The sequence below is a fragment of the Halichoeres trimaculatus genome, unplaced genomic scaffold (assembly GCF_033239565.1).
Source record: "Halichoeres trimaculatus isolate MK-OKI-2021-1 unplaced genomic scaffold, fHalTri1.1 fHalTri1_scaffold_14, whole genome shotgun sequence".
NCBI lineage: Eukaryota > Metazoa > Chordata > Actinopteri > Labriformes > Labridae > Halichoeres > Halichoeres trimaculatus.
Window position 1 is genome coordinate 7,550,823 of NW_027437192.1, and position 16,096 is coordinate 7,566,918.

General features: G+C 39.8%; 1 protein-coding gene across 1 annotated transcript in view; it reads right to left on the minus strand.

Annotated features, from left to right (window-relative positions):
- Positions 1-16,096, minus strand: part of nfatc1 (nuclear factor of activated T cells 1) — a 62,047-nt gene that overhangs the window by 29,031 nt on the left and 16,920 nt on the right. The window contains exons 5-6 of the mRNA XM_074686031.1: positions 15,321-15,493; positions 11,504-11,644 (exon numbers count right to left, since the gene is read on the minus strand). Coding sequence (XP_074542132.1) covers positions 11,504-11,644; positions 15,321-15,493 — 314 coding nt within the window. The remainder of the gene's footprint in view (positions 1-11,503; positions 11,645-15,320; positions 15,494-16,096) is intronic.

Sequence of the window (16,096 nt, forward strand, 5' to 3'; positions counted from 1 at the left end):
ATTCATTGATAGGGATCATGTGCTAGACAAGCAGGCTGAGCTGGATCTATTTTAACAGTTGCACCACAGTCTATTGTTCTGAATTAAATATAAAGTTTTTTTTTTATCTTTGATACCCTGAAACAAGAAGCGTCTTGTTAAGATTTGTGACTTAAACCCGCTAAGCCACCAGACTACTACTTTATTTCCTCTCTGCTTAAAACGACAGGCCACCACACATTCCTGGTGGCAGATAACCTAAACTTGGCAGCCTTAAACCAAGCCGTCGACACCAAAACAGCTTAAAATAGGATGAAAATGTGGATAATTTTGTTTTAGAATATTTAAATCCATCCCCAACAAAAGCAATAAAAATTCTGGGCACGGCAGGGAAAACTGTTAGTCGTGCGCAGCAAGGTGCAAACATCTGGCAAAATTGAGATTAAAGCCTGGACCACATGCATATGGATATTTTTTTTGACTGGATATCTTTGTCCTCATTTAAAAAAAAATCTCTGTTCACACAAAGAGGCAAAACTTTAGATGATTGCCTCTGAAGCCTGCAATGCCATGCCTGGTCGATAAGTGGCAGGTTAGCAAAATGTGAAAACCATAGAAGAAGAACATTCTTCTATGGGAGAATCTGAGTGGAGCCAGGTGACAAAAATAAACTTTTATTTTTCTTTCGAGAGTCTAATCACTTCTTGACTCTACCTCCCGACATATTTTTCAATCCCTGAAAAAAATTCACGAGAACGGCAGCTGTCAATCATCGTTAAATGTGACGTAAAACTTCATTTTTAATCTCTTATATCTAATGAAAATGAAACTTAAGGAAAAAAGAGGACTTGAATACAAGGCAGCCAAATAATATCTTCAAATCACCACAGCAATCGGACGTGAGAAACATTTCTACAAGATCTATTAATTTTTTTAAGTCTGACCACAGCCCATCTGGAATGACTGAGACTGATTTTTTTTTACCTATACTGCATCCAGCCACCAGGGGGAGCAGTTTTTGTGTCGACCTCATTTTAAGCTGAGCAAGATGACGTCCATTTTTTTACAGTCTATGAATGAATATTTTTTTATTTCTTCACTTTTTTATCTGTTTTAAAATATCTCTGTTTATGTGGGTGAAACCGCCATGTGCCTGTGGTTGAGAGGCCCAATTGGACAGAAAAATGTGCGTTGAGGAATATATCCATATTCGAATGGTCCAGGCCTAAACCTTCAGGTTTTTAGTTTTGGGACTGAGTGTACAGCAACATCTCAATAAGAGAGTTATGAAATTGCTCTAACCAGCTCTGAGTCAAACATTTTGTCATGAAAGATCGAGTTAAATTTGACCAGTAGACCAGAAAACTTTGGCTTTACTCACAGATCAACAAATGAGACTCAGAGCTCAGTTTCAACAAAATGGTTTGTTTGAATAAAACTTGAATCTCTGAATCTGCCTCTGTCTTTTCTCCCTCTTCCTCTTGTCCCTCGCTTCGGGACGCTCTCCAGAAGGGAAGCCTTCTCTGTCGATGTCGATCCACGGGAGGTAAACATGTTTTTCAGATCTTCCTCTGTCTGGTCTCTGTCTCTGACTCACACTAACATCATTCTTCACATCAACGCACTGATAGAAAAATCCAATTCAGCACTTTGTTTTCTGTGCCCGGCTACCTACTGCCAGGAAACTTAAGAAAAAAAAGACAGCTTTGAATGTTGAATGCGTGGGATGCCTTTGTTTGAGAAGAGCGTAGCGGATAATTGATAACCACAGAGTGTAATTGATAACCACAGAATGTTCCAGACTCATAGAGCAACATCTGCACAGCGCCTCAACTCGTCCAGTGAAGAAATTCAGCAGCAGTTTCTCTCCTCTTCTCCTGGTTTCCAACTCCCTGGCTCACTGTGCTGGATGAAATCCAACATTATTTAAGTTAAACAACTCTGCCTCCAACCACACGGTCCATATAAACCCCGTTCCCCTCTCCAACTCTCCCAGCACACAGGCCTCCTCTCGCCTTGGCTGCTTCCCAGAAGTCTTTGCAGTTCACATTTCGTTAGCAATGGTCTACACAAATCATCAGAGGAGACATAACACAGAGCCGTCAACGACACGGCGCTGGTGTGCTGTACAGAGTCACAGCAGCCGAGGGGGATCAAACAATATACAATACTCGTATTTGTCATGTTGGGTTTATAAGGGAATCAAACAGCTCCTTGTGCTCCCTAATTGGAGCTGGGTGGAGTGAAATGTTGGTGCCCAGAGTGAAACAGCGGGATGGCGTGTGCCCAAGCCCTCATAACATACAGTAAATATAAACACATGCGCTGCCCTGAACCATGTGGCAGGCTGAAAGAGTTCCCTTGTGCTCCCACTGATGACTGAACCGTCTTCCTTCCTGACGCCCTGAAACACGTGGATTTTTGAGGATGCATGCAAACCGCTGCAGTGAGGAAGGGTTTGGCAGCTTCGCCGAGCCCCGACCTGATAAATGGCCACAGAGGAAGAAAAGGAGGAGGAGGAAGAGGAGGAGGAGATATCAGCATTTGCTGCACTTAAAACTGCAAATGCATCAGTCACTGCAAAGGCAACTAAATTGATGTTAAAACACTTTTTCGAAGAGTGTTTTTTCAAAATAAAAGTTTTAAGCTTAGAAAAGGAGCAGGAAAAAATATTTTATACAAACATTTGGACATAAACTTCAAGCAATACAATCATTAGATAATGTTTTATTATATATAGCAAAAACTTGGTGCATCTGTTTGTTTTGACAGTTATCAAACACTGTCTCTGAGAGGAGGCTTCAGTCCTTATGGCAGGAGGCCGGGGATTCAATTCCCACCCAAAATTTTTTGCCAATGTGAATTACTCACTCTGTTTCTACAGTTCTCTGCTCTAAAACTAATAAAAAGGAAAAAGGAATTTATTATAAATAAATAAATAAATAAATAAATAAATAAATAAATAAATAAATAAATGATTAAACAAATAGAAATAAATAAATGATTAAATACATAAATAAATGATTGAATGAATGAATGAATAAATAAATAAATAAATAAATTATAAAATAAATAAATAAATAAAAATAAATAAATGCTTGAATAAATAAAAATAAATGAATGAATAAATGAATAAATAAATAAATGAATGATTAAACAAATATATAAATAAATGATCAAATAAATAAAAATAGATAAATGATTGAATAAATAAATAAATAAATAAATAAATAAATAAATAAATAAATAAATAAATAAATAAATAAATAAATAAATAAATAGATAAATAAATAAATTAATTAATAAATAAATTAATTAATTAATTAATTAATAAACTTAAAGATTCAAGATTCAAGATCAACTTTTTGCTCCACAAAGAAAAAATAAAAAATAAAATGTGTGTCCATTTTGGCGCCCCCTTTTGACAAAGATGTGAGCTTTACCTCTTTGGCTGATTTTGTCCAAGGCATATTTTTCTAAATTGTTTAAACACATCTCATACTACTGTCTTTTTAATTAACTGTCAAATGTCAAATGGCACAGTCCCATCTGACATCTAGCTGTCCGCTTCTTAAAGAGTTGCAACATGTTTTCATTATCATCTAATTAACTGTTAGCTTTAAATGTTAGATGTCAAAACTTAAAAAGTCTCGTGAAAATTACATGATAGGCACATGACATTTCTCCAATTTTTGAGGCCAAAAAAGAGCATAAAATATTTACCAAGCAGAAACTTCCTGTTCTCTGTTTTGACCCTTTCCAAACATTTTAGCCCAGGTTTGATGTCTGGATAATATTCAATATTTCATTATTAGTTATTTAAATGACAAACAACAAGGGAATGCATAATGTCGTCTTAGTAGAATGGCAACAGTGGAGGAGACTTATTGAGTGCTGGGTTCTGGAATGCCACAAAGTCTGAAAAAGAATGTAAGCCCCCTTCTTTTGAAAATGATTGGCTATCTGAAAGTACTTTAAGAATTAAACTTTGAAGATGTTTTTTTAGCTTCTCTGTCAGGATATTTGTAAATAAGAAAATAAATGTTAAACAGCAATGTGATGAGAAAAAGAAATGAATTAGCTGCCTTTGACAAAATCTCACAAAAAATAGGGAGCACCATGGACTAACTTTGAAGTAATCAGTGAAAGCTTTTAGAAAATAGTGTGAAACGTAGCCACTAAGAGTCAGCGTGGAGAGGATTAAACAGGAGTGATGTTGCCACGTTTTCTGGTTCGGGTCAAACGCCTGGCAGCTGACTTCCAAAATCAAACTCTGGATCTTCTCAGACAGGCCTGTGATTTTAACGATCATACATCATAATTTATGAAAACATAAACCCTTCTGTTTATGTGGCAGTAATTGATTTGTTTATGAAAACAGCCATTGTTCTCAGAAGTGACAGAAGCAGCCAAAACCACTGAACGGCTTCAAGTGGAAGTCATTGTTCTACGAATTTAATGAAACCAATGGCCACCCCTCCCTCCGAACCGAAGCCAAACCGCTGCCCCGAGCTAGTAAAACTCCCAGAGCTGGCACTGTGCTCATGATAAAAACTGCTTAGTCTGGACATCTTGCTCTCGTGGGCTTAAAGGAGGATGTTATCTGTGATTTCTGCAGGTAATTCAAGGCACCATCTGGCAGCCTTGCAGCATGATAATCCTCTCACAGTTCAATTTGAGGTCCTCTCATTTCTGCAGCTGCTCTGGCCAAGAACAATCAGACCAAATTTGTTGGACGGCGAGCTCCATTTTTACCTATTTAAAGTTCCAACCACCAGAGAAGACGGACAAGTGAGGAAGATGGGTCAACAAAAACTAAACTACCTCTTAGCGGAGGAGTTTGATGGATCAGGGAAATTGTTATTCCCAGTAATAGTGACTACAGCAGAGCAGGCAGCCGTCCAGTGCACCCGGCCAGATGGTGAAAGTGCTCTTTTCACCAGAGGGTTTTTCCTCTGCAAGGATTTCCTCCAAGATTTCCACTCAAATTAAGTTATTATCAATCATGGTGGGGAAACACTGAGAAGAAAAACCACACTTAAAAAGAAAAACACTGGAATTAAATAAGAAAGAAAGTAAACAAAAAAGAGGACTGGGAGAGGCTGTGCTTGAAGTTATCCATTCATAACACAACGCACTTCATAAATCAGATGTGCTGTAAAGAACTGGATGCTGATTGGCTGAGGGGTCTGCATTACTGTGAGGTAACTGAGCAGCTTTGAAACAAAACGTTAAGAGTCAACTCTTTCTCTTTTTCATTTCCATGTCTACTTCTTTTTCTTCTTCTTTTTTTGAAATCTAAAATCTGAAAACTCCTCCAGTATGACCCAGAATCTGAGGTGAACAAAGGACAGCAGGACCTAATTTTCCAAAGAGAGTGACGGACTTATCAGAGACAGCATCTTCTGCAGGCTCAGACGAGTGAACGCAAGGTGAGATTGAGTGGGGCTCAGATTACACACCGATGTCTCCAGCACCAAGGACGAACAGTAATCTCTTATGATAGATTGGCTGTAACCAGGAGTGACATCCAAACCGATGCTATCGCCCTCGTTTCTACTGAGGCAGAAGACACGAGGGGACATGTTCTGTGGTTACTGTTTTCAGATGTTTTGCTCTGACGGAGGAGCAGGTGACAGCGGCTGTCTCTGCGGGGGAAACGAGGGATTTCCTTCTGCATGAGTCATGGTTAGCAACAACACAAAAACATGAATATGGAGCCGAGCAGGAACACAAACAGAGCAGCAAGATGAGAGATGACACCAGTGTGTGGGTGCAAAAATAAACTGCAGTTCTCAAAGCCGCCACTGGAGGCTGCCACCAACAGTGAGTCAATCCTCATTTAACATATGATAAAAACTAGACCACATCAGGATAGAAAAAAAATGAATAGAATACAACAGACAAAGCTTTTCTCAGCTAGACTAGACTTGATCTTAATAGAAAAGAAAAGACTAGACCAGACTAGACCACATAACCATGGAAAAAAAATATATAGAAAAGACCAAGCATGTCTCGACTGGACAAGACAAGTGTTTAATAGACAAGACAAGACTAGACTGCATTAGACCAGCATATAATTAAATAGACCAAGCTCTGTTCAACCAGAAAAGACCAGAGTAGATATAAAAACAAAATATAGATCGAGCTTATCTGAACTAGACTAGACTAGACCTGATCTTGGTTTATTCTGGTCTAGATTAGACTAGACCAGAATAGATCAAGATCAGCTCCACGAGACCAGACTTGATGAGAATAGAACACAGTAGACTGAGTTCTGTTGGATCAGACCAGACCAGACTAGACTTCAATACAGTAGACTAGACCAAATTAGACTAGACCAGAAAACACCCGTGTTGATAAGCCTAGATTAGTCTAGACTAAAGTAGAGTTGCATGCAGTACCAAGCTTGTCTAGACTAAACTAGACTAGACTGGACTAGACTTTGATGGACTACAGCAGAATAGACCAAGATCAGCTCCATTAGACCAGACTAGACCAGCATACAAAATAATTGCCCGAGCTCTGTTCAACGAAACTAGACCTGACTAGTCTAAAGACTCAAAAAAATAGACTAGACCATATTAGCACAGAATAGAAAAGAAAAGGCCAAGCCTGTCTCAACAAGACAAGACAAGACAAGTGTTAAATAGACAAGAGAAGACTAGACTGGATTAGATCAAGGTCTGCTCCATTAGATCAGAGAAGAATTGAATAGACCAAGCTCTGTTCAACCAGACAAGACATAGAAAAGATCAAGCTTATCTGGACTAGACCTGACTAGACCAGACAGGACTTGAATGGTCTATATTAGACTAGGCCAGAATAGACCATTATCAGCTTCACTAGATCAGACTAGATCGGACTAGATGAAAATAGAATATAATAGACTGAGCTTTGTTGAATCAGAACAGACCAAACTAGACTTCAATATAACAGACTAGACCAAGTTCGACTAAAATAAAAAAGAGTAGACAGGTCTAGACCACACCAGAAAAGACCTGTATTGATAAGACAAGATTAGTCTAGACTAGAGCAGAACTGCATGGATTACCAAGCTTGTCTAGACTAGACTAGACTAGACTTTGATGGACTACACCAGAATAGACCAAGATCAGCTCCATTAGACCAGACTAGACCAGCATACAAAGATTTGCCACAGCTCTGTTTAACAAAACCAGACTAGACTAGACCTCAAAAGAATAGACTAGAATAGAATAAAGCAGAACAGACCAAGCTTCTCTAGGCTAGACCAGAAAAGTCTTTGACTGATTACACTGGAAAGGGTCACTTTCAACAAGGATAGACCAGAATAGAACAGAATAGACTACATTTGATCAATCTGATTAAACTAGACCCAAAAAAAGAAATTAATGAAATTTAATAATAAACCAAATAAAGGTGAAAACTTTAGGCAAGATTAAACTTAATGAACCAAACGGCAACATCATGCTGGCTTCATCGACTGTTCATACAGTCTTTGATGTGAATGCATATAAAACTTCAACATTACCGTCTCTTTCTCAAACACAAAACTAAATTCACACACACACACACACATAAAAATCAGTGTGTCCACAGAATCCTGTTTTTCAGCCGAGTGGAAACATTATTTCAACCATCAGACACCAAAAACAGAAACAGAAACAAATGAAATCTCTCGTTTGCTGAAAGCTTCCAGAGGCTGAGTGACCCATCCAGCTTGTAATGACAGGGGAAACTCTGACACACACAGACACACACACACACACACACTTGTAAGTACAGGATACATGCGAGAACACAACATGCCGGCGCTCACATGTTCTCTTACCACAGCTTTATGAATGTTATTTTGTGAGAGCTTTATTGGAAAATTTGCAGGAAAATTGTGCATCGGTAAAATTTTAATGCTTCAGATCTTTATGGCAACTAAATCCACCACTCTGGATTTATGAGCCGCATCGTTAAAAGTGTTTCTCAGGGCTTTGTGCTGGCATGAGTTAATAAGAATATTAAAGTTCCACATTCTGTTCGTTAGGACGTGAAAGCAGAGATGAGTGGTACGTTTTCATCTCAGCTGTACTGTATCTGATTCTGACAGCACAGTCATCTCACCCCTGACGTTAATGATGTCTTCTCTCCTCTGCTGTACCTATTTGCCTGTCTATTTATACAGAAAGATCCTCGGGGAGTCAACAGCATGCGGAGCTAATGAACGGAGCGCTGGTGGCACAGACAGAGGCAGCTTGGATGGAGAGGTGGAAGGATGGAGGGAGGGCAGTGTTGTGGAAGCCTGGCTTCAGGGTGTTTCCATGCTAGGATTGCCCAGGAATCTGATGCTGGTGCCAGACGCAGGGAAACCCTCATCAAAAACAAGGGAGCACACCCATCGGGAGCTGTCCAGGGCTGCACAGGGCCCTAAAGACAGCCGGTTCAGAACAGAGCAGCTAACTGGATATTAATTCATCATCCTTGTCACAAATTGAATAACATCATCCCTCGGCTTTTAAATGGGCTGCTGGAGTCCTGAAAAGTGTTCTATTCCCTATTTGTCAACTGTTTCTTTTAATGGTATCTGGAAAAAAGTCACAAATTACAGACTGATGAAATCAAACCTCACCTGTCCCTCAGGTGTGTCTTGTTACCTGATGATAAGTGGTCAGTTTTCTGCTCTTACATGATGCGTAAACATCAGCAAACTCTGCTTCTGACCAAGGAAAATGTTCTCTCCATTAGGGGGCGATGTGGGGAAAACGTGTCAGGATTTTTTATGTCAGGATCAGGATCTGGATTTTCATAGGATTGTTTTCTTTTTGACTGTCACGCTTTTTTACTGACACTTATTATATTATTACATCCGCCAAGGAGATTATGTTTTTGGGAAGGTTTGTTTGTTTGTCTGACTGTGTGTATGAGGTGTTTTACTTAGGTTGGTTTTTGTTACATACAATCACCACAGGGGGCACTTTGGGTAAACTGGCACAGGTGAGGCAGTGATTTGGGGCGACGGGAAGAGCACACGTTTCTTTCCGCTACTCATCACGGTTAGCACCGTGTGTTTCCTGTGGATAAATAAATGGAGGAAACAAAGCTACCGTAACTTTGGATTGGACATCTCCTTAAAAAGCTCGTCAAAAACACTTTACTCCCATACCCAGACAGTGACTGAAATCCAGCCAAAATAGTCACAACACTGTGAACAACATAACTCATAAACTAACAAACAGATCTTGATGAAATTTTCAGGAAATGTTCAAAATGAGATAAGGAAGAAGTGATTCAATTTTGGAGGTGATCCGGATCACCATCTGGATCCGGGACTTTTTTAAAGATAGGGCCGTTTTCACCATATGTGTATATAACTCCACCATAAATGGTTGGATTGCTTTGCAAAACAATACAAGACAAGGTCACCATAATTTCTGACAGATGTAAAAGTATGAGCCAGATCCTGACAATATTCTGGATACTGAGATCAGGAATATGAAATCTGTGCTGGGTCATCATAATTTTCAACACTGTTAGGTAACAAATTATCGTACAAACCTGCAACTAACACCAAATTGTAGCAGACAGTCTGCTGAAAGGGAGTATAACATTAAAGTAGGACTAAAGTATTAGTGACAATCACAATTTGCTTGGTGGAGGTCTGTGCTCTTTGAGTGCTTTTCTAGTTCATGTTTTTATAAGAAAACTCTCATGTTAACAGTCTGATGTGTTCACTGCAGCAGATATATTTGAATTAGAAGTTTGGGCGTTGACTTCGTCACTCCTCACTTTTTAGTTTTCACTTTAACATTTTTATTGAGAACTAATACGATGTGATCTTCAGCCTGTGATTGGACCATTGAGGTGGATGCTTGGAGGAAGGCGGGGCTTAAAGTATGAGTGCAGCTCAGGTACAAGGAGCGATTAGAGAAGATTAGGATTAAAAGTTGTGCCGTTTTTATCAAAATTGCAAAGATATGTTGGATTTAAGAATGTCAAGGGTGAAATAAGTTCACTTATAGAAGTTTTTTTTTTTAATCATGGCACGTTTTCCTCGTTTTGAGTTATTCAATTTCTTGGTTTTATTTATTTGATCACATTATGTTACATGAAATCTAACTCTAACCCAAAAATGACAGTCTGCTAGGAGGGAGTATAACATTAAAGTAGGCCTTAAGTGTTGGTGACAATCACAATATGCTTGGTGGAGGTCTGCGCTCCCTGAGTGCTCTTCTAGTTCTTTTCATATATTCTTGTTTTTTTTTTTTTTTGGCATTATACACTTTCTTAAGTTGCTGCTGCGACTCTGAGTTCTCCTTTAGGGATTAATGAAGTATATTCTATACTATTCTATTCAATTCAATTCAATTCTATTCTATTCTATTCTATTCTATCCTATTCTATCCTATTCTATTCTATTCTATTCTATTCTATGAAGGAATGGAGCTTTAGCTTTATACATGTAGCCCATGCACAGTCCAGATGTAGTTTAGTGAGATATATTTTGATTTTGCTTGTGACATTGACAGAAAATGTAAATATAAACATAATTTGGAACTGGATTAATTCCTGTGACATGATTAACAGACCCTAAGATGAAAGATGATTGGGGGTTTTTCTGGTAACCTGAGTTTGATCTTTGCTACTTGACCAACTTCTGTTTCAAAACATGCTGCTCATATTTGTTTCACTCTGGTGAAACCCAACGACTGCAGCTCCTCCTTTAAGAAACGCTACACGACTCAGACGTTAATCAGCCCCGCTCTCAGGAAGAGATCAGGAACGATCATGAGAAGAACAAGGCCTCTGCTCATTCAATCACTTCTTGTTTTGATAAACAGTCTCACTGTACCATTGTATAGCGCCTGAGGGAGGACGGAGTGTGGGTGTTATATTCTGCCCGTGTGACCGGAGCAGCCTTGGATTCTTCCTCTCACAGGTGGAACAATGAGACGGCTTCCCTCTCTTTCAAATGAGTCACCGCGCCGATTGGATCGCACGTGTTTACACTGCTCAGGTCTGAACCAAACTTTAGCTCACGTTGCTTCGCTGAAGCTAATCAAGGAAATTGCTGTTTGTAAACCACCTCGTATCAACATCTGGGAGCAGTCGCCTCGGCTTCTAAACGGCTTAAAGACAGAAAAAGAGAAACAAACACCAAGGCATGGCGCACACACAGAGAAACACACACACACACAGAAGTGCATGTATCCAAACCACATGCACAGCCACCCACGCACACACACACACATCTTGCATTTGTGATCCATTCCTCTGCTGAACAGGCAATGGAAACTTCTGCAAATGTAAATCTGCTGGGTTAAAAATACAGCGCATTAATGTGCTCCACATGTGGTGCTCTGGCAGGACGGAGGATATTTTGACGGCAAGGGGGGGGAGACAAGTAAGGGAGGGAAGGAGGGAGGGAGACCTGGGGTTTCTCCAACAAGCAGAGGGAGACACACACACACACACACACGGACACAAACACACACACATCTGGACTGGGAGAGAGCACAGCACTTTATCCAGACGTCCTCTTTTGCCTTTTTACCTTGAGCCTTCTCCACAAACACCACCTTGGAGTCGTGCTGGAAGTTGTGTCCGTCGAGGAGCATCCTCTCCCCCCCGGAGGCGGGGCTCGTCTCCAGACTCTGCTTATCCACCAGCGGCAGCTCCTGAGCCGATCTCTGGGCTGTGGAAGGGAGAGGAGGAGGGAGAGAAAAACAGGCCTCATCGTTTTGCTAATACACACCCACTCCCCATGCAGACCTGAGCATCCAGGCCCAGGCTGAATCACTACCTAGACAGCTTTCCCGGAGCGTCTCGAAACGCTGAAACCTCAAACTTTTTAATGTTAGAACAAGCTGCCTCTTTGCCAGGAAGCAGGGAGAGGCTTCATGTTGTGTTTATTTGTGTTTTCCTCAAATTATGGTGAAGATTTTCCCTCAAATATCCGTTTAAGAGCATCTTTCCTCCTCTTGGCTTCTTCACTCATCTCTCTTTCACCTTTTGGCGATGCTCTTTCAGTCTTCCTCAAATCTTTTCAAGCCTTTCCTGAATTTCTGAGGATTTCTGTCGTTTCAGTTGATCGATCAGGACACACAAATAGAGGTGGAATAAAGACTGATTATTTTCCCCATGTGAGGATCATCTTTGCCCCTGCTGCCTGCGTTGGAAAGCGTCACTCTTTCCCACATCTCTCCGTTTCTCTCCGCCTGTGCTGCCGCGCTCACACACTAAGTGAATTTTGGTCACAAACAATTGCTTTGTGGCAGACGTTCAGAAACTAACAATGCTCTATTTCAAGGGGCTGAGATCATGGTTTAACTACTGTCTCTCATTTACCTCATAAGACTTAATCTCTATGGCAGCTCTCGGAGCCAGAACCGCGCAGAGCGGTTGATCTGCCGGAGTTCATCCCGGTTCAGTGAGAGGTCAACTCCAGTGCAGAGCAGAGAGTCGATCCAGTTTATTGAGCAGGGTGATGTAGCCTACATTCACTGACCAAGGCTTTCACATTAAAATATAGCGAACAGTAGCAAGGGGTGCGAGTGAAGCAGCACTAATAACAGGGCTGCATGGAGCGGTTACTTTTTATTCGCTAGCCCAGCGTTTAGGAGTCAATTAAGCTGTTAACTTTTATGTTTTGTATTATCAGTAGGTCGTGAAAACAGTTAATCCAGAAAAAAGAAGCAGTTTTCAGATGTTTTTGTTCTTTATGCTTTTTTTTATCTGAAAGTTTGACAGAGAAAGAAAATGTGGAGGGAGAGTGAGGAACAGGAATCAATCTAACAACCAGTGTGAAGAGGAGTGTTGCATCGTTATTGAGGCAACTTGCTGAGTCGAAAGGCACCCTGATAGTTTTACCTTAAACTGTCAACATCAGAGGATCTCAAAGGGCAAGTCGCTACACACTGATGAAGGGGTCCAGAAATGCATCCTCAAAAACTGTTTAAACTTCCATATTTTATTGTTTACAGTAAAAATGTAAACAAAATTAGGAGTCAAGTTTGATATTAAGCCAAGTAAATAGAAAATGTTTGATATGTTTTTCACATTTCTTTGTTGAAAACTCCCGAGGTGACAAAGCCAGGATAATGACACATCAGTAGTTTTATTGTTCTGAGCCTTATTTGTTTTTGTCTGTTTATTTTTTGTTTGTTTGTTTTGACTAATAAGTATGTTTTCACAGCAGGGGGTCACTGGTTTCCAGCTCCTTTATTTTTGGGGGTCATAGACTGAAAATTGGTTTACATAATGTCTGAAAAACTAGGGGAAAAAAAAACAAAATCCAGACAAACCAGATACACAATAACAAAAGAGCTGAGAAATCTGCCGGCAGATTAGCATATGAGAAGCTAATCTGGTTTAAGAAATGACTGTGACTAGTGGAGTAAGCTTGTGTTCATCAACCTTTGAAGCCATAATTTTAAATACACTGATGTCCAAAGATAAAACACCTAACAGATCTGAAAACATTAACCTTTTCTTCACATTCAAATTCTGATCATGAAACATTTAGATGCTTACTGGGAGCACAACAAATATCAGATGAATTGCAGAGGTGTCATGTAACTAAGTATAAATACTTTGTTACCTTACTTAAGTACAAAATTTGGGTTTCTATACTATACTTTACTTGAGTAATTATTAGCCAACTTTTCACTTCTACTTCTTACATTTTCAGGCAAATATCTGTACTTTTGACTCTGCACAATTTAAAAATAGCCTCCCTACTCCTGTTTCATTCCAGCTTGTCATCGCTCAAAAAGACACACACCTAAAAAAGTAAAAACCTATCCTTAAACCGCTGAAATCATGTCATCTGAAGAGAGTGAATTTGATTGAGGATGGATGAGATGTATAAAACCATTCTAACACCCTATTGGTTTGTACGCGACCCATCACACCTGATATGACACTTCAGCAAGAACATAACAGACGTATGTAGCATAGTGCGAAGATGTCAGTGGCAGAGACTGAGGAGTGGAGATGAACTATACGAACTACATGCCCCTTTAACTTACTTTTCCTTTTTTACTTTAAGTAGTTTAGAAGCCAGTACTTTTACATTTTAACTTAAGTAAAACGCTCGGGTTGATACTTCAACTTCTACAAAAGTCTTTTTAAACCCTGGCATCTATACCTCTACTCAAGAAATGAATGTGAATACCTTTGAGACACCTCTGATGAGTTGAGTCAGACTGTTTTTCTCTACTTTGAACTAGAGATAGACCAATATGGATTTTTCCGGGCCAATACCGATACCGATTATTTGTAGTAAAGGAGGCCAATGACCAATATTAGAAGCCGATGTTAATTTGCTGTTAAAGTGCAAATATTGGTGTCAACATTTTCAACAATACAAACTCCAAACCTTAACTTCATTCAATTACCTTTAAGTATGAGTTTATTAAAAAGCTCCCAGGCTTAGCAGCATGTTTTATAAAGTTAAATGAAAACTTAAAAACATAAATAGCTAAAGTTTTCTGCGGTAAATAAAGTTTTTTTAAATTTTAATGTAACTGCAACAACTGTAATAACTCCACTGCTGATTGGCTGTTTCCCGAGCCATGGCTCTGCTTGTAACCAATCAGATGATGCTGTGGGTGGGACAGTGCTGGGAACTGAGAAGTGACTGCAGACAGCAGAGTAGTTACAACGCAGTTTTATTTATTTTTTTATTGGCCGCCGGATTAAAAAAAAAAGGCTGATGCCAATATGTCTCGAAATGCCAAATATCGGCTCCAATAATTGGCCTGGACGATAATCCGTCCATCCCTACTTTGACTTTAATATTTGGTTTTGCAGCAGTAACAGCAGCACATGTCTTTGACAGTGTCAGTACATTTACTGAGAGCTTCAACACAAATGTTATCCTGTGTTTTCTGCAACTCAAACCAAAGACTTTCCTTTGACTGATCATAAGATATGTCCACTTTATTTTCTAACTCAGCCAAATCTGCTGGTTGGGGTTGATGTCCGGACTTGAGGGGGTCAGTCCAACATTTTCAGTGTTGCCTTTTATAAGGAAAATGAGTTAAATCTACTTATGAAGGCTCTGTCCTATGGTATAAAGAGGATAATGACATAATGATGTGTTTGTAGATAATTCATTCATTTATTAGGGGGTATTTTAACGGCCAGTTCAATAAAACAACTGATACCTCTTAAATATGCCAAGTGTTTGAATAGTTTTGGCCAACTCTGTGTATGTGTCATTTTAAGATCATTGTGTGCTGTAATAAAAAGGCTAAAAAATTAAAACCTGAAAAACTTTTGACCCAATGATGGAAGTCAGGAAATCACCAGAATAGTGACGGTGGGTTTGATATCCTTCACTGATGAGTATGATATGTTGTACTCACAGCACTCGATGGGGTTGGATGAAGCCTGTAAGGACACCGTCCTCCCAGTGGGCTGGTTGATGTGGACTCTGAAAACCATCCTCACACGCGTGTTCTTGCGTCCTATGTCAGTCTCCCCTTTTCTCAGCTCAATGTCAGAGTTACGCAGCTTCAGGATCCCTGCGCAGTCGATTCTGTGTTTGCAGAGACAAAAGATGAAGAGTCTGCCAAAGTCTGTCTGTCCACATTCAGTAAATCATCATTTAGGTTAAAGACATACACAGTCAGTTAATCAGGCTGTGATTTATAACATGCTGTCGTCAGAAGTGATGCTCACTCTGGGATTTTTCTACACGGCCCTGGAGGAGGCTGCGGTCATGTCAACAGAATATTAACACCTCCGACCCCTGAGGAGCTTTGACACTTCACTGAACCTCCTCTTGGGGAAATTTAAACTATACCCTAACAAATGGTTGGGAATGTTCATTACATCTCAGTAACGCTCCTCAAGAGATTGTTCCTGACATTCTGTCCGACTTGTATAAATCTCACCAGCAGGACTTGGCCGTTACGGTGTCACAGTCTTCATCCAACACTTAATAATAAGAGCTCCCTCTTCCTTCTCCTCAGCCCTGCGTGAAACTAACTTTTCACACTGAAATACCTTCAGCCTCTCCAAACTGTTTCTGGCATTTCCATTTGCGTGCTACTTGATGCCACATTCCTCAAAGCCTAGTTAAAGTCAACTTTTACACACATCTGAACACTCCCTAACATTCTTCTCTGCAGACACCGGG